Source organism: Amia ocellicauda, chromosome 12, assembly GCF_036373705.1.
Source record: "Amia ocellicauda isolate fAmiCal2 chromosome 12, fAmiCal2.hap1, whole genome shotgun sequence".
NCBI classification, from domain to species: Eukaryota; Metazoa; Chordata; class Actinopteri; order Amiiformes; family Amiidae; genus Amia; species Amia ocellicauda.
The window spans coordinates 17,842,407-17,860,198 of NC_089861.1; the positions used below are offsets into that span (position 1 = coordinate 17,842,407).

Below are 17,792 nucleotides of genomic sequence, written 5' to 3' on the forward strand. Positions count from 1 at the left end.
AGGCTAAACAAATCTACTAACACTGTTGTTGGTCACTGTTCAACAGTAATGTTGAAAAGGTACAGTGCAATAAATACGGCTGTTAATGCCAGTATATTCATTCTATGCAACATGTAAATATAGAAAACGGCAAATTTTACTTATATTTTACGGTTTCAACATGAAGGTCTTACACCCGATCGCCTGCTTGTATTTCAAATTGAAATATTGTTTATGGTCGGTGGTCGTTTGATTGAAAGCCGTACGTGTGTTAACGTTTCGCTATTGGGCGCAGATTGGAAACAGACAGATCTCCGGGACAGGGCGCGCCGCCGGCAAACCCCGGAGATCAGAGACGCGCAGCGCAATGAGGAAGTGCAGCCGCAGAGAGACCGGCGCCACGTCCTGCAGGAACCGGGGCTGCGCGGCTGTCCGTGTAGTGGGGCTGTGTGTCTGTCCGTCTGTCCGTGTAGTGGGGGCTGTGTGTCTGTCCGTCTGTCCGTGTAGTGGGGGCTGTGTGTCTGTCCGTGTAGTGGGGGCTGTGTGTCTGTCCGTGTAGTGGGGGCTGTGTGTCTGTCTGTATAGTGGGGCTGTGTGTCTGTCCGTGTAGTGGGGCTGCGCGTCTGTCCGTCTGTCCGTGTAGTGGGGGCTGTGTGTCTGTCCGTATAGTGGGGGCTGTGTGTCTGTCCGTATAGTGGGGGCTGTGTGTCTGTCCGTATAGTGGGGGCTGTGTGTCTGTCCGTGTAGTGGGGCTGTGTGTCTGTCCGTCTGTCCGTGTAGTGGGGCTGCGCGTCTGTCCGTCTGTCCGTGTAGTGGGGGCTGTGTGTCTGTCCGTATAGTGGGGGCTGTGTGTCTGTCCGTATAGTGGGGGCTGTGTGTCTGTCCGTGTAGTGGGGCTGTGTGTCTGTCCGTCTGTCCGTGTAGTGGGGGCTGTGTGTCTGTCCGTGTAGTGGGGGCTGTGTGTCTGTCCGTGTAGTGGGGCTGCGCGTCTGTCCGTCTGTCCGTGTAGTGGGGGCTGTGTGTCTGTCCGTATAGTGGGGGCTGTGTGTCTGTCCGTCTGTCCGTGTAGTGGGGGCTGTGTGTCTGTCCGTATAGTGGGGGCTGTGTGTCTGTCCGTCTGTCCGTATAGTGGGGGCTGTGTGTCTGTCCGTGTAGTGGGGCTGTGTGTCTGTGGATTAGGGTCTGTTCACTGAGGGGTCAGTAATGCGGGGTCTCCTGTGTGTGTCCGTGGCGTTTCTTTCTGGTAAGTTTGGCAGCCATCGATCGATCAGCTATTCAGTGTAATGGAGAGACAGAAAGTGAAAGTATATTCGCCTTGCACTAGAAGTGTGTTTTGAAAACCCGTGATTTGTTTTCCATTACATTATACTGTCTTATGGTTTTATTTCTAATCTGTTTCCACTCGGCGGGGCTGCGGGTGCGAATGAGGGGAGCGGGGTGGGAGACAGCGGCCAGACGACTTGTAAAGATGTGTGGTTTATTTTGTCCTTTAACACGAATTTAACAGAATTTGTTTGTTTGAAAATCATTACAACGTTTAAACAGATACAACGTTTAAAAATGGATTACAATAACACAAAACACAAACACAAAGAAGCAGCGGGCAGTGCAGGCCAGAGGATCAGCTGTGGGTTTCTCAAGCCAAAGCCCCTCCGCCTCTGCTCGGCCCGGCCTGGCCTCAGGGCTGCCAGACACTTCCCTCAAAAGTCCCCTACTGGTGGAAAATAAATCCCCCATTTTCAACTGTTTACAGAAATGTTCCACCATAACTAAATGTGAATAAACAATTGTTCAGACTATTATTAGGTACACCTTACACGGATAAAATGTGAATAAATGCAGTCGCCAATGAAAAATGATTAAATAGATGTAAATCTTAACAGGGCTTTACAAACTTAGGCTTCCACAAATAGAGCATCCAGACCGTCCTGTCCTTGCTGATATTGTACATGTTGCTGTTCAACTTCTGCAGCATCTGTGGAGTTGGCTGAACGCTCCTGCAGTCCTGTCCCTTTCAGCAGGCTTTCCAAAGTTTTGGACTGAAGTCTGTTTCTTAGTTTTGTTTTCATCAGTGTGACAGTGCTGAAAGTTTGTTATCATGGTGAGGGCAAGCTCATTACCATACTGCTTGTTCCCTGCAGCGTCACTAATCAGCTGTTTTGTTCCAGGCCTTGTTGGTTAAATTGGACCACCGTTGTTCAGTTCCTCCTGTGTCTTGGCATACCAACTGGAATTCCTTCGCAATAGCTGTGATGGGGCTCTTGATTTGAGATAATGCCTCTTTTGGGTGCAGCATGTCCAGTTTTGCCAGCATGTTGATGTTAGGTGGCAGTTGAGCCTTCAGTTGATGTGCCATCTGCAGCAGCATCCCCTTGCACTTCGCCTTCACTGACTCTACGGCCACTTTGTCTTTAACGCTGTCTGCATAGGAAGTGAAATCATAACCCTCATCAAAACATACTACTAGAAAGAATGAAAAATATTAATAAAATATTCCAGAAATCCCCCATTTCAATCTGAATCCCCCCATCTGAAAATATTTTTCCCCCATACAATCCCCCATGAAACCTTTCCCCCTATTTGTTCCCCCATGGCTTTGATTTTCCCCCACAAATTGGGGATTTTCCCCCAATCTGGCAACCCTGCCCGTCCTCTTTCCTGCACTATCCTGGGAGCGGCCACCCCGTAACTGGCAGCACAGGGGCTTTAAATACACTATTGTATTAAACATCACACTGCACGGGGACTGGAGGGGGACAACATAGATAAAAATGTGCAAATATGAAATGTGTATGTTTAATTGAAATAATCAAAGTGCAAAACTTGCAGTGGGCTGAGACTGCTATAACTCGATTATGATTTTGATCTGATCTCTCTCAGTGCAGTGTTAATGTACTGTAGTGTCCAGTCAGTCAGTGTGTCTGTACTGTATTAACCCACTCTCTCTCAGTGCAGTGTTAATGTACTGTAGTGTCCAGTCAGTCAGTGTGTCTGTACTGTATTAACCCTCTCTCTCTCAGTGCAGTGTTAATGTACTGTAGTGTCCAGTCAGTGTGTCTGTACTGTATTAACCCTCTCTCTCTCAGTGCAGTGTTAATGTACTGTAGTGTCCAGTCAGTCAGTGTGTCTGTACTGTATTAACCCTCTCTCTCTCAGTGCAGTGTTAATGTACTGTAGTGTCCAGTCAGTCAGTGTGTCTGTACTGTATTAACCCTCTCTCTCAGTGCAGTGTTAATGTACTGTAGTGTCCAGTCAGTCAGTGTGTCTGTGCTGTATTAACCCTCTCTCTCTCAGTGCAGTGTTAATGTACTGTAGTGTCCAGTCAGTCAGTGTGTCTGTACTGTATTAACCCTCTCTCTCTCAGTGCAGTGTTAATGTACTGTAGTGTCCAGTCAGTCAGTGTGTCTGTACTGTATTAACCCTCTCTCTCTCAGTGCAGTGTTAATGTACTGTAGTGTCCAGTCAGTCAGTGTGTCTGTACTGTATTAACCCTCTCTCTCTCAGTGCAGTGTTAATGTACTGTAGTGTCCAGTCAGTCAGTGTGTCTGTACTGTATTAACCCTCTCTCTCTCAGTGCAGTGTTAATGTACTGTAGTGTCCAGTCAGTGTGTCTGTACTGTATTAACCCTCTCTCTCTCAGTGCAGTGTTAATGTACTGTAGTGTCCAGTCAGTCAGTGTGTCTGTACTGTATTAACCCTCTCTCTCTCAGTGCAGTGTTAATGTACTGTAGTGTCCAGTCAGTCAGTGTGTCTGTACTGTATTAACCCTCTCTCTCTCAGTGCAGTGTTAATGTACTGTAGTGTCCAGTCAGTGTGTCTGTACTGTATTAACCCTCTCTCTCTCAGTGCAGTGTTAATGTACTGTAGTGTCCAGTCAGTCAGTGTGTCTGTACTGTATTAACCCTCTCTCTCTCAGTGCAGTGTTAATGTACTGTAGTGTCCAGTCAGTCAGTGTGTCTGTACTGTATTAACCCTCTCTCTCTCAGTGCAGTGTTAATGTACTGTAGTGTCCAGTCAGTCAGTGTGTCTGTACTGTATTAACCCTCTCTCTCTCAGTGCAGTGTTAATGTACTGTAGTGTCCAGTCAGTGTGTCTGTACTGTATTAACCCTCTCTCTCTCAGTGCAGTGTTAATGTACTGTAGTGTCCAGTCAGTCAGTGTGTCTGTACTGTATTAACCCTCTCTCTCTCAGTGCAGTGTTAATGTACTGTAGTGTCCAGTCAGTGTGTCTGTACTGTATTAACCCTCTCTCTCTCAGTGCAGTGTTAATGTACTGTAGTGTCCAGTCAGTTAGTGTGTTTGTACTGTATTAACCCTCTCTCTCTCAGTGCAGTGTTAATGTACTGTAGTGTCCAGTCAGTCAGTGTGTCTGTAGTACTGTATTAATTCTCTCTCTCTCTCTCTCTCTCTCTCTCTCTCTCTCTCTCTCTCAGGGCTGTGTATGTCTCTCACCCAGTCTGGGAGGCAGCAGCTGAAGGGCACTGTGGGAAAGTCAGTCTCTCTCCCAGCCCCTGTGTTTCAGGATGGCTTCCTGATGTTTGCAGGCACTGTCACTATTGCACTGATCTCCAAGGGGAAGAGCAGCAGTGACTTTGTGGACAGGTTCAGAGGCAGAGTGACCTGGGACAGCCGCACTGGGCTCTTCCACATCACACAGCTCAACACAGAGGACTCTGGGCTGTACACAGTGGACAACAGAGGACAACACATATCAACAACAGTGTTCCAGCTGACAGTGTACAGTGAGTGTCTGTGCTCTCACCACAGAGCAGAGTACTGTCAGTGTCAGTGTGGTGCAGTCAGTGTCAGTGCAGTACAGTCAGTGCTCTATGGGAAGTATCAGTACAGTCAGTGTTGTACTGTCAATATTTTGTAATACATAATTTACAGTACCATGCCCTGATTTTAAATGGAATAGTTTCTCCCTCTACCTCCGTCTCTCTCTCTCTCTCCAGATCGTGTGTCGAAGCCTGTAGTGACCCTCTCTGCTAAAGGCAGCCCTCCTGACACACTCTGTACCCTGAAGTGCTCTGTGGAGAATGATGCAGAGGTGACCCTGTACTGGCACAGCCTGGGGGACACCCTGTCCAGCACCTCCTCCTCTGACCTCAACTCCATCCTGACTCTCCCTCTGAAGATCACACGGCTCTCTGACTCCTACAGCTGTGTGGCCTCCAACCCCGTCAACCTGTGGATCGCCAGCGCTGACCTTGAGGATCTGTGCCTCGGTGAGTCACTGTGCAGAATGCGTCAGGGTGTGCAGACAGCCTGTGTGTACTGTGTGTTGTCTGTGTTGTGCGTGTGTGTGTGTGTGTGTGTGTGTGTGTGTGTGCATGCTGTGTGTGTGTGTCTGTAATGTGTATGTGTGCATTAATCTCTCTTTCTCCATTTGTATCTCTCTCACACAGATAAAGCAGACTCCCTCAGTGCTGGAGCGATAGCGGCCATTGTGATTGGTACTTTGGTTGGGATTGGGATTGTAGCTGGCGGTGTAACTTGGAAATGTCTAGCAGGCATGTATCTCCAAATGTGTTTGTCTGTCTCGCTTTATGTCTGCGTGTATTTGTTTTTCTCTTTGCCTGTCCATCTTTCTGTCTGTCATCTCTGTCTGCCTGTCTCTTCCTAAGGTTGTGCTCAGTTCAACGCCTCACTGATGAATACTCACTATTCACACAGCCCGTGTCCACTGGACAAAAACACACTCACTCCACACTTGATCCATGTGTTTACATGCTCATTGGAGGTTGGCATAAAAGGTTCAGCTGCTCTCTATTTTAGTTGAAACATCCATTGTGGGAGCACAGGTGTGGTGGAACACATGACTCACTGAACTCCACAAATGAGCAAGATTTTTTCATGTCAAGCTCACTCTCCCACTAACAGGGTACCCCTCGCAGCGGCAGGGCTAGGTATGGAGCCAGCCTCCATGCTGACAGGCCATGAGGACCAGTGGACAAACCGGAACTGCCAAGGGAGCTCTGTTGTCATTCATAAGAGCATCTGGCTAATTTATAATTTTCCTTGTGTTTTTATTTACAGACAAGTGGAAAGAACAGAAGGCAGAGAGTAAGTACAGCCCATCCCTCTGTTTCCACACCAGGGCGATGACACAGCAGAGGGAGAGGAAATTAAATCAACCACAAATATTTCAATTTCAAATCGAAGTTGAGGAAATACAGAATCTGGTGTTCATTTTGCGATGTAGTAATGTATGAAGTGTTGTATTTTTTACTTTCACACAATGTAACTATGATTGTTTATGGATCCTAACTTTATGCATATTTGTATGTTTCCTCCCCCCAGAAATTCGTGAGCAGGCTATGAACCTAAGTAAGTAGAACCTATATTGCATGTGTAGGTGTGTATGTGTGTCATAAAGACCATAAAGTCCCTCTTCTGCATGAGGGATGAGTTTTTCATTGCATTGGTCTTTTGTTTTGTTTAAACCCCAAATCAGTTACAGACTCTCTCTCTCACCCGCAGTTTATCTCAATAAGGCGGTGAAAGACTCCGTCACCTTCGAGGCCTCCGTGTTCAATGGGGTCTTGAGATATAATGGAAAGGATATTGCAGAGGTGACCAGTGGGCAGTGCAGAGCCACTCATGAGCACTTTACAGGCAGAGTGGAGTTCACAAACAATCAGTTCTGCATCACGAATCTGCAGTCTGCTGACACTGGGGACTACCAGGTGATTGATGGACAGGACACAATCAGAGGATTCTACCTGGAAGTGCATGGTAGGACTCTCTCATTTACGGTCACTGCAGCTGTTGCTGTTTCTGGTGGGGGCAGAAATAGTTGTAAGAGTTATAACTGGGGGGGCACTGAACAAACGCCAGTGGCCTTTTAACACTGAACCAAGCCAGGCCCAGAACCAGGCCCAGCCCAGGCCAATCCTTGTGGGTTTCGTTCTTTTCCGACTGGTCAATGTCTCAAGGTTCAGTGTCCACGGCACTCTGAGAGGAACCGAGCCACACTGGGCAAACCCTGTAGGGTTCTGGCTCAGCTTTGCTATGGCAGTGTGCAAAGGCCGCAAGATTTACAAGCATAGCATGGTCACAGTGTCAGCGGCATTGGCTTTGCTGTTATACATTATAATATGAGTTTCCTCACTGATTACTGTGAAAAAACTGTCTGCTGGGTATAAAAATTGTGCCATGACCATGTCAGTGTGCGTTTCTGTTCGCAGTGTTTAAAACTGTGGTGGATGGTGTGATTGTGACCCTTCCATACACTGGCACAGGAGGGAAGGTGTCTGTCTCTTTGATAGTCAGTTTTCTGAGAGCGAACCATTCCAGCCCGCTTCTCTCTCATCCACAGCCTACCTGAAAATGGGGGAGAAGGAGTCCGTCACTTTCCAGGCCAGGGTGCACAACGGGGTGCTCACCTGGAATGGGGTGGCCATTGCAGAGATGACCAAGGGGATCTGCACAGCCAGGGTGCCACGCTTCACAGGAAGATTGGAGGCCAAGGACAATTGCTTCTGCATCAGCAACTTAAACTCGGTCGACAGGGGCTTCTACAAAGTGAAGAACCAGGACGGGCAGAAGACAGTCACCAGATTCCACCTGGACATCAAAGGTGAAGAGGATATGGGTGAGGGTGAGGGTGAGGGGTGGTGCCACACCCCCAGCCATGCCAGGCAGTGTGTAAGCTAAGTGTTTGTGTCACGGTGTTCAAGGGGTTGACACAGACCAACAATTCTCATTCTCCTGGCTCACCTGTCTGGGCAGATCCCCAGTTTTGTTCAGTACTTTGATTAGGATCGTAAACTACCTACAATCAAAAAGGCATACAAGGCTCCTAGAGAGATGCTCAATTAGGTTTAACTTCAATAGCTTCTTGATTACTATATGTCCTTATCTCCATGGATAATACTGATTTTAACAGTAGTTCTTAATTTAATTGTTTGGCGAAAGCCCTCCTCTCTTTGTTCATTGTTTGAATTGCCCCTCCCCCAGTCTATGATACTCAGTCTTTTAACCTATTTGTTTTTTTATATTGGTGACCAAGTGCTTTCTTAAAGTACAGCCCTTGTTCTATTTCATCTCTGTGTCAGTCTGGGAAGGGTCGGAGTGACAGGCTGCATTGTTTACACTCTCATGCCAGAGAGCCCAAGTGACTGCAGTCTGACCGGCCTGTTTCTGTTCTATTTACAGGGGTGCCACCCCAAGCTCTCACCAGAGATGATGGGGAATGGGCACCACTGCTAGGTAAGAGCCTCGCTGTCACAGAGAAGTGATGTGTATCCAGACGCAGGTACAGAGTTGCCCAGGGAAACACTCACCCCTGTACCCTTCTCTGTGATCTCAGTACACCACGGCCACTGCAACCAGAGCACAAACCAGTATGACTTCCCTTGCAAGAGGCAGAAGCAGGACGCCTCTGTCAATGCGCCCTTCAGGTCAAATTACATTTTTTTTAATCGCTTTGGTACTATTATCAATAGTATGTTGATTTTTCAGAACTTTTAGTACAAAACTCCAAACTGATCACTTGTAAAACAACAAGTCTTAGGTTTAAAACAACTGATTGTGCTTTAATTTAGTTTGTACACATCTTTCACCACAAGATCATTGATTCAACCACGTTTTTTGTGAAATACAATGAGTATGTTAGTTAAGTCATCCAAACACAACGTAATCCTCTCCGCTTTGTCATTGTAACAACCAGTTACATTTTTTTCTCGATTTCTTGAGCACTTTTCTCCAAACAGAAGTCACTTTTGCAAAACAGTTAACACAGCCACCAAAACTGAATCGTTTTCCAAAATGATGCATTTCATATTCAAAATGCACTAAGACACCCAAAACATTGAACAGATGTCACAAATTCAAATAAGTCTACCAAAACAGCACAATTTGTCATCTCACAGACAGTTCTTTCTATTAGTCCTTACACAATGGACTATCAGTATACCCTACCATGGCTACCTTTTTTTGAGTGTGTACCACTTTTTGATACTATAATTATAATACACCATGGGTTGTATTCTTGTTTCCTAAAAGGATTTTTAATCAAAGAAGACCAAAGCAGAAATAATTTCACTAAAGAGCAAGAACTGCAACAAAATGTTTTACTTTACAGTATTCAGTTTGTTTGTTTTTTCGTTTTTTTTTTTACAAATTGAATGATGCTGTACAGAGAATAAAATATAAAGCTGATGATGAAAAACAAAGTATCACCAAAGGACACCTGCGTACAATAGGGATAGGAGGAGAACAGACACAGAGCACACGCACATAACACTCTGTGAAAACAAAGCAAGGTCAAAAAGGCAAGACAAATACACTCACCTAAAGGATTATTAGGAACACCATACTAATACTGTGTTTGACCCCCTTTCGCCTTCAGAACTGCCTTAATTCTACGTGGCATTGATTCAACAAGGTGCTGAAAGCATTCTTTAGAAATGTTGGCCCATATTGATAGGATAGCATCTTGCAGTTGATGGAGATTTGTGGGATGCACATCCAGGGCACGAAGCTCCCGTTCCACCACATCCCAAAGATGCTCTATTGGGTTGAGATCTGGTGACTGTGGGGGCCAGTTTAGTACAGTGAACTCATTGTCATGTTCAAGAAACCAATTTGAAATGATTCGACCTTTGTGACATGGTGCATTATCCTGCTGGAAGTAGCCATCAGAGGATGGGTACATGGTGGTCATAAAGGGATGGACATGGTCAGAAACAATGCTCAGGTAGGCCGTGGCATTTAAACGATGCCCAATTGGCACTAAGGGGCCTAAAGTGTGCCAAGAAAACATCCCCCACACCATTACACCACCACCACCAGCCTGCACAGTGGTAACAAGGCATGATGGATCCATGTTCTCATTCTGTTTACGCCAAATTCTGACTCTACCATCTGAATGTCTCAACAGAAATCGAGACTCATCAGACCAGGCAACATTTTTCCAGTCTTCAACTGTCCAATTTTGGTGAGCTTGTGCAAATTGTAGCCTCTTTTTCCTATTTGTAGTGGAGATGAGTGGTACCCGGTGGGGTCTTCTGCTGTTGTAGCCCATCCGCCTCAAGGTTGTACGTGTTGTGGCTTCACAAATGCTTTGCTGCATACCTCGGTTGTAACGAGTGGTTATTTCAGTCAAAGTTGCTCTTCTATCAGCTTGAATCAGTCGGCCCATTCTCCTCTGACCTCTAGCATCAACAAGGCATTTTCGCCCACAGGACTGCCGCATACTGGATGTTTTTCCCTTTTCACACCATTCTTTGTAAACCCTAGAAATGGTTGTTCGTGAAAATCCCAGTAACTGAGCAGATTGTGAAATACTCAGACCGGACCGTCTGGCACCAACAACCATGCCACGCTCAAAATTGCTTAAATCACCTTTCTTTCCCATTCAGACATTCAGTTTGGAGTTCAGGAGATTGTCTTGACCAGGACCACACCCCTAAATGCATTGAAGCAACTGCCATGTGATTGGTTGATTAGATAATTGAATTAATGAGAAATTGAACAGGTGTTCCTAATAATCCTTTAGGTGAGTGTATATTACTGTACACTGCACTTTCAGTCCATTCGTTCTAGACGGTCAGGCCACATTTTCTCGTCGACATCGCATTGGATGTTTATTCTTGCAATGCAACAAGGAAAAATTCTCCAGCAGTGGTGCATCCACCCTTGACAATCCTCAGCTGTGATTGCCAGGCAGCCAGCATTCATGGCATCAAGGAGGGACATCTGGTCATGTGGACAGAAATCATGAATTTTCCACCACAAAGCAGAGAAGAATTCCTCGACTGGATTGAGAAAAGGAGAGTATGGTGGGAGACGTTGCATCACCATTCCTGGGTGGGCTGCTAATCATTCAGTACCCAAATGAGAGAGGTGGAAAGCAACATTGTCCCATATGATGAAGAAGCAGGAGATGTCAGGTCTCACCAGCCATCTCTCGTGTGGTGGAACCACTCTCTGGTGCATCAAGAACTGTGAGGAGATGTTCTGTATTGTATGGGCCAGTTGTAGTGATGTGGTAAAGAAGCCCACCACTGGAGAGAGCGGCACACATGGTGATGTGTGCACCCCTTTGTACATTCACAGTGGCCCTCTTACCAGTGGGGTTCCTCCCTCGACTCCTTACATTTGAAAGGTTGAAAACAGTTTCACTCACATAAACTGCAGTAATGTATGGGGAGTTGCGTTGCCCAGCCTCTCTAATGGAAAAGCCATAATTGACAAAATGGTCAATAGTTGTGGCACAAATGTAATCTGAAACATTAGCACTTTGTATTCCCCTTTGAGCTACTCCACCACCACACATCTGATCCCCTCTTCCTTTATGGCCAGCTCTACCTCTCCTTTGTCCTTGCTCTTGTGTGTATACCTGTCCTTGCCCTTGCCCTCGCCCTTGCCCTCAGCCTCTTACTTGGTCCATCCTTGCTCAAATGTGAGCTCTTTTATGCATGAATGAGAACTACTTGCTGAATAAACAATTGTGCAAAGACATTTTGCACACATGCAGAAGAGGTTCACATTCCTGGGAGAAATTTGTAGTAGATGTGACCAAATGTTTTAATTTAGTTTGACATGATTTACTCAACTGCGTTTTGTGTCTTTTGTTACCACATACTATTGATAATAGTACCAAATCGATAAAAAAAAGAAACACAGTGTATGTTTAAGGCCACCATAAACATACACCATAAACATAAACATACACTGTTTCTTTCATTTATGTTCATTTGAATCTCTTCTCTTCTGTATCATTCTGTGAGAGATGGTCTCCTGACAGTGCTTTTCTGTGTGTTTACAGAGAGTCAGAGCCCACAACACGGCCCCCAAGATGTCTTTGAGATGTCCACACTGGGTAAGAGCAGGTTTCGCAATCTACTCTGGCCTCTGCAACTGTACTGAGTTACAGCATTCACTCATTCACACATGTTTTAATTCCACAGGAGGAAAACAGCAGTGAGTGGGTGAGTGAGTGACTCTCACATTGACTGACTGATTGACTGACACACACACTGACTGATACACTCACTGACAGACTGACTGGCTGACACACTGACTGACTGACTGACTGACTGACTGACACACTGACTGACTGACTGAAACACCGACTGACTGACACAGTGACTGACACACACAGCCAATCAGTCACACAGTCCACCCACCCGACTCTGGACATTGTGAAGGATCATCTGTTTAGCTCCAGCTCTGCAATCCTCCTGTAACTGTGGGACAGTGATCATTAGTGCACTTCCACAGATCACACCAGTACAGGCATGGGCATTGCAAATTGAACTACCCAATGGGATTCATTATTGGCCTTAACTATGGCACATCCTCACGCTCCCTTAGTCCGGCACTGCAGATGGACTGCACCAGCACACCACAAACAGCACAGCCTCAGTGCTCTTGGCACAGATTCTAGAGTCTCTGGAACTCAACTGGAGGGATGGAACACCATTCTTCCAAAGATATTCCTTCATTGTTTTTTTTTAATGATGGTGGTGGAGAGCGCTGTGTAACACGTCAGTCCAAAATCTCCCATAGGTGTTCTATTGGGTTGTGATCTGGTGACTGTGAAGGCCATAGCATATGATTTACATCATTTTCATACTAATAAAACCATTCAGTGAGCCCTTGTGCCCTGTGGATGGGGGCATTGTCATCCTGGAAGAGACCACTCCCATCAGGATAGAAATGTTTCACCATAGGATAAAGGTGATCACTCAGGATAACTGAATAATGATTTGCAGCGATCCTTCCCTCTAAGGGGACAAGTGGACACAAATCATGCCAGGAAAATGACCCCCACAGCATGACAGAGCTTCCAGACCCCCTCACTGTAGGGGTCAAGCAGTCAGGCCTGTACTGTTCTCTTGGTGTCCCACACATGCACTCGCCCACTTGTCGAGAATATGGTGAAGGATGACTCATCTGACCAAATAACTTTTTTTCCACATGTCTGTAGACCAGTGCCTATGGTTTTTGCACCACTGATCTCTCAAATGTGCATTTGTCTTTGTAATGAGGAGTTTATGGACTGCCATTTTGATCCAAAATCAAGCTCAACTGGGCCTGCTCAGCATTTTTATACATGCCACAGAACATGACAGAATATTAATTTCTTAATTGTGTCATGCAGTACAACTGTTTATAGCCATCTGCATTTATGTTCCTTCACTCATTTATTCATGTTTTTCCATTAATTTGTCACCCGTCTGTATGTGTTACATTATTTATGACCACTGTACTCTAATGCCAGTGTCCCCATGATACAGCACTGTGACCTGGCTGCAGTGTTACTGTGATGGGTGCCTGTGACCCCATCATCATTATTATTATTATTATTATTTTTTTTTCTTGGCAGACACCCTTATCCAGGGCTACTTACAACATAAGTGCAAAACAAAGTGCATTGAAACATCAGCAATGAAACAGACATTCACAGACACTGCACTAATCCCCTGCAACTTTCTGGTGTTTTTAGCTGGCATTCAAGGATCTCTGCTAGTCATCTTTATTTTATGTGTACATGTAATTATATTGATTATATTAATTCATACTATATTAATAAAAACACTCTAAATCATATATATTTTATATGCATGTCATGTCTTTACTTATGGTCCAGCTAAACCTATAGCTGTGTCTGGGATTTTGATTGAGTTTGTGGGTAAGGGTGTGTGAGAGAGAAAAAATAAATATAAGGAATTGGGGATGATACCCAGAATGCATGGCTTCTTAATCTATAACTGCAAATTACAAGACATAATTGAGGCTAACTAGGCCAGCTTTGTGTTAATGATTATCAAAGCAGTCGCTCTCTCTTCTTTAATGTTTCATACGATTTGACTTATCAAGCTCATGGCTATAAAGTGGACATTTTCACCCGTACACAGCTCTAGGCGTTACAGTTTTTCTCAATCGATTTGACACATTTCTGAAACAAACTTAATTTTCTCAAAACTCTTAAGTACAATCCACACATCATGTGGTACATTCTGCATAACACTATTTCACCTGCAAAAGGCGATTCCAATCAAAAATACTCATGTTTCAACTGTAAATAAATCCATCAATGAATAAATCTTTGTCACCAAAACAAAAGATTCCTTTATCATTGCCTAAACAAATACATATCGTCAGATGACAATGTACTCTGAAAGTGTGACTGTTAGACAATATAAAATACTGTTTAATTACTAACATTGTCTATGTAGCCAACTGAATAGGATTGCTGTCAAAAAGTTGAATCCTGCCTCATCCACATACACAAAAATGTGTGGGGATTCATTAGCCTCCAGCTCCATCACTCTCTATACGCGATACAAAAGCAATTTAGGAAATAATAGTAGACATTGTAAATCATACAATTACATCAACACGTATCCCACATTGTGTAACATATTCTGCATATACAGGTTGGATCAATACTGAAAAGAAAAGAGATTATATCACTGTGTAGTGTACAGTGATAAATTCTTACCTGTACATACTGGTACCTCAGCTCCTTCACTCTCTCACCATTCGACTCAAAAGGCACCTTGTAGAGTTGCTTCATTCTCATGTGATTTCTTTTCAGCACCCTATCAATTGTGGAGAGGCTGACGGTGTTGACATTTTGAAAGATATCATCATCTTGTATGACTGCACTTTGAATGTGTATTAGTCTGATAGCATTGTTTGCTATGACCATATTACAGATTTCAATTTCTTGTTGAGCAGTGAAAACTACTCTTCCGCCACTACCATGGGGTAGACGTTCAATCCTAGACATTAAATACAGTACAGTAAAGTCAATGTATTCTTCTTGAATTCCGAAGTGTGCATTGGCTTAATTCACTGGAATACCAATGTGAATAAATATTGCAGTACATGATTACACACCTGTTGTCTCTCCTGAATGTCCGGATTATTGATGACACTGTGGACCGGCACACATTAGGCTGCACTCTCCGATCAGCCTCTGTCATACTTAGGCCATGGTTGATTACATGGTCTATAATTGTTGCCCGTATATGATGTGAGATTGCTCTGTGCCATTGCCTTCCGCTGGCTCTTCCTCTCCCCCTCACCACACCACCATGTACTCTATTGCCTCTTCCTCCTGCACCAGCAGGCTCTTGCCCCCGTCTGTCTCCTGCCTGTTCCATATTCCACAATTGTACAATTCAGTCTTGCCCTTGCAGTATAAATTTGTTTCTTTAATTAGTATCACACGTCTCCAATCTTGTAATCAGTCATTCAGCCTATTTAAATGGAAGAAAGTAGTGCTGTTTGGTATCATTGTGTGCACCACACAGAACATGGACCAGAGAAAGCAAAGGAGAGTGTTGTCTGAGGAGATCAGAAAGAAAATAATAGACAAGCATGGTAAAGGTAAAGGCTACAAGACCATCTCCAAGCAGTATGATGTTCCTGTGACAACAGTTGCAAATATTATTAAGAAGTTCATGGTCCATGGAACTGTAGCCAACCTCCCTGGACGGCCATAAGAGGAAAATCAACCCCAGATTGAACAGAAGGACAGTGCGAATGGCAGAAAAAGAACCAAGGATAACTGCCAAAGAGATACAACCTGAACTCCAAGGTGAAGGTGCGTCAGTTTCTGATCGCACCATCCGTTTCTTGTGCCTATTTAAGAAAACAACAATACATGCTGCAATTTGAGAAGTACAATAGGCGGCTGTGCCACAAAGTTTCATCTTTGTGATCATGCTGCCTTCTTGTGGTGATACTTGTTAATTAGTGTTTATGATCCCTTCTTTGTATCTTTTAGAGCAGCCAATACTAACATCTCGTGGTAGCGTGCCCAGAGGAGGGTATGGTCTCTAATCCCAACACAGCTCAACATTATGGATGTAATAATCACATGGACTATCTCGGTGGTTCTCAAACCTGTCCTGGAGTACCACCTACTCTGCTGGTTTTTAGGGGTTTTAAGTTAAGTATAAAATTGTATAAGGACATTATTATCTTATTATGGAACCAACTTTTTATCAGTTACACAAATGTAATCAAAATGACTTCAATTAAAGGTTCAATTAAGTAATTGAGAGCTCGGTTGGAACAAAAACCAGCAGAGTAGGTGGTCCTCCAGGACAAGTTTCAAAACCACTGGACTATCTTATCTAAATCAAATAGTAAATTGTGGTTTATCAAAAGATTAATTTTCTGAAATGGTATGAATACATTGTCAGCAAAATTTGGTACACTTTCAGACTTTGTATTCCTCTCATCCTCCTTTCAGTCTTTCTCTGACTTAGTCAATGCAATTCAGAATGTTCAGTGAATTGCAGGATTTGAAGGTTACAATTGAGAGTTTGATGTGCTCCCTCTCTCTCTCTTTCTCTGTCTCTCTCTCTCTCTCTCTCTCTCTCCAGGCCTTTTTCAACAGGTGAGCTGTATGATATTTAATTGGAGTGGCCTCTAGAGGTTATATACTGGTACCACAGGCCCTACAGGTCTCGTCTCGCATACGGGAACAGGACTTTGGACAGTCAGAGGCTGACCTGTTAAGGGATGTGATGGTAGCAACTGATGCAGAGCTGCTTTCCTCTTGTTCATGTTGTCCGCAGTAAAGGCCTCTATGTTAAGTAGTAATGGGGAAAATGAGGCAAACATGGCAGAGGAATTGTGGTTGTAACCCTCACCAGGCTGAGAGCAAATGACTGAAGCTGGCATGAATAACAAGGGTGAGGATAGAACTTGTCTGCAAATTTCCATTGACACAGCTCTCTCAGTTCACACTGGCAGAAGTGGCACATTGGGATGGCTGATACCAACTCTGGGGGGTAGGGTGGCATTAGCTTCTGCCCCTTCTCCGTCCCTCTTTCTTTGTCCCTCTCTTCTGACTGTGATCCAACAACCGCAGTGCTTGTGTGGAGGTCCTGGCTTATGCCCCTGCCAAGTCAATACCCTGTGTAGGTCAGATGTATCCCTGTGATTGAAAAGCCTACCTGAGGGTACAGGAACTCCTGGGCCCAACATGGCTTGTTTTGAACTTTCTCAGTTTCATTCCCCCATCCTTTAGAGACAAAAAAGCCATTCAGCAACAACTCCACAGTACCATGTCCCACTGGTGCAGGGCCCTTACAGCACACCAAGAAAGAGGGACAAAAGGCTTCTTCAGGAAGCTGGTGTGAGACATTCAGTGCTGATGGGATGGGTGGGATTGTTCTGCTCTGGCCATGCAATGCTGTTCTGCCAGCTACTACAGTTTTCACTTCCTTTATGGGTCTATTTCATTTCCTATACTCAGGTGAATTCTAGGAAATTGACAAACCAACAGAATATTACTCTCCCACTTCCACCAGATTCTACTAACACACTGAAGCAGTCCTACCTAAAATGTCTTTAATTTCCTGTGGATAGGGATGGGCCTCCTGCACAATTTAATCTTTTTCAAATTTTAAAGTCTGGATCAGAGTATTATTGTCATTTTCATTGGGACTGTTTCCCTGCTTGGAGTGACTTCTGGCTGATCGGAGTTTCAACCCATCAAAATAAATGTATTGAGATGCCTATTGGATACAGTATTGTTTCATATTTGTGAAACTGGTCTATTCTGGTTTGCTGATTGTGGCGTATTGTCATATTGTTACAAAATACACAGATTGCAAAGGTGTGCCTATGTGTGGCTTAATGGACATATAAATACTGTTATCTGATGACTCTGTGCTATCTTGGTACAGGTGTAATTATTTATTGTTGTGTCCTGGTGGTAGGTTTTTTGTGTATTGAAATAACTGATGTGGTAGGTGTCACCAACCTGATGCCTTTCAGTGTGGAATAGCCAGGGAGCTTGCTGCAGAAGCCATTTTGGGGGAGGATGCTGGGAA

The 17,792-nt window shown here is 44.5% G+C and overlaps 1 protein-coding gene and 1 long non-coding RNA gene across 6 annotated transcripts; one reads left to right on the forward strand and one right to left on the reverse strand.

Moving 5' to 3' along the window:
- The first annotated feature begins 333 nt into the window (after window positions 1–333).
- LOC136764465 (SLAM family member 8-like) lies at window positions 334–13,542 on the forward strand. 5 transcript variants are annotated; one of them, XM_066718563.1, is made up of 12 exons: window positions 335–1,222; window positions 4,413–4,721; window positions 4,935–5,207; window positions 5,388–5,492; window positions 6,019–6,045; window positions 6,283–6,309; window positions 6,463–6,717; window positions 7,301–7,561; window positions 8,140–8,193; window positions 11,756–11,809; window positions 11,898–11,918; window positions 12,211–13,542. In XM_066718563.1, the coding sequence occupies exons 1-11, from the start codon at window positions 1,183–1,185 to the stop codon at window positions 11,912–11,914; spliced, it is 1,422 nt and encodes a 473-aa protein (XP_066574660.1). In that variant the 5' UTR covers window positions 335–1,182; the 3' UTR covers window positions 11,915–11,918; window positions 12,211–13,542. The 5 variants fall into 5 exon arrangements, with proteins under 5 accessions (XP_066574658.1, XP_066574660.1, XP_066574661.1 ...); XM_066718564.1 differs by having other exon boundaries at window positions 12,304–13,542; XM_066718565.1 differs by having other exon boundaries at window positions 13,319–13,542.
- On the reverse strand, window positions 2,760–4,387 carry LOC136764466 (uncharacterized). Its single transcript, XR_010821200.1, has 3 exons — window positions 4,158–4,387; window positions 3,192–4,088; window positions 2,760–3,052 (listed from the first exon to the last, which is right to left on the reverse strand). It is a non-coding gene; the product is annotated as an uncharacterized LOC136764466 (long non-coding RNA).
- Window positions 13,543–17,792: the final 4,250 nt, after the last annotated feature.

Coding starts and splice junctions, on each gene's coding strand:
- LOC136764465 (XM_066718561.1), top strand. CDS start 1,183: ATGCGGGGTCTCCTGTGTGTGTCCGTGGCGTTTCTTTCTG. Junction 1,223..4,412: donor GTCCGTGGCGTTTCTTTCTG/GTAAGTTTGGCA, acceptor TCTCTCTCTCAG/GGCTGTGTATGTCTCTCACC. Junction 6,718..7,300: donor ATTCTACCTGGAAGTGCATG/GTAGGACTCTCT, acceptor TCTCATCCACAG/CCTACCTGAAAATGGGGGAG.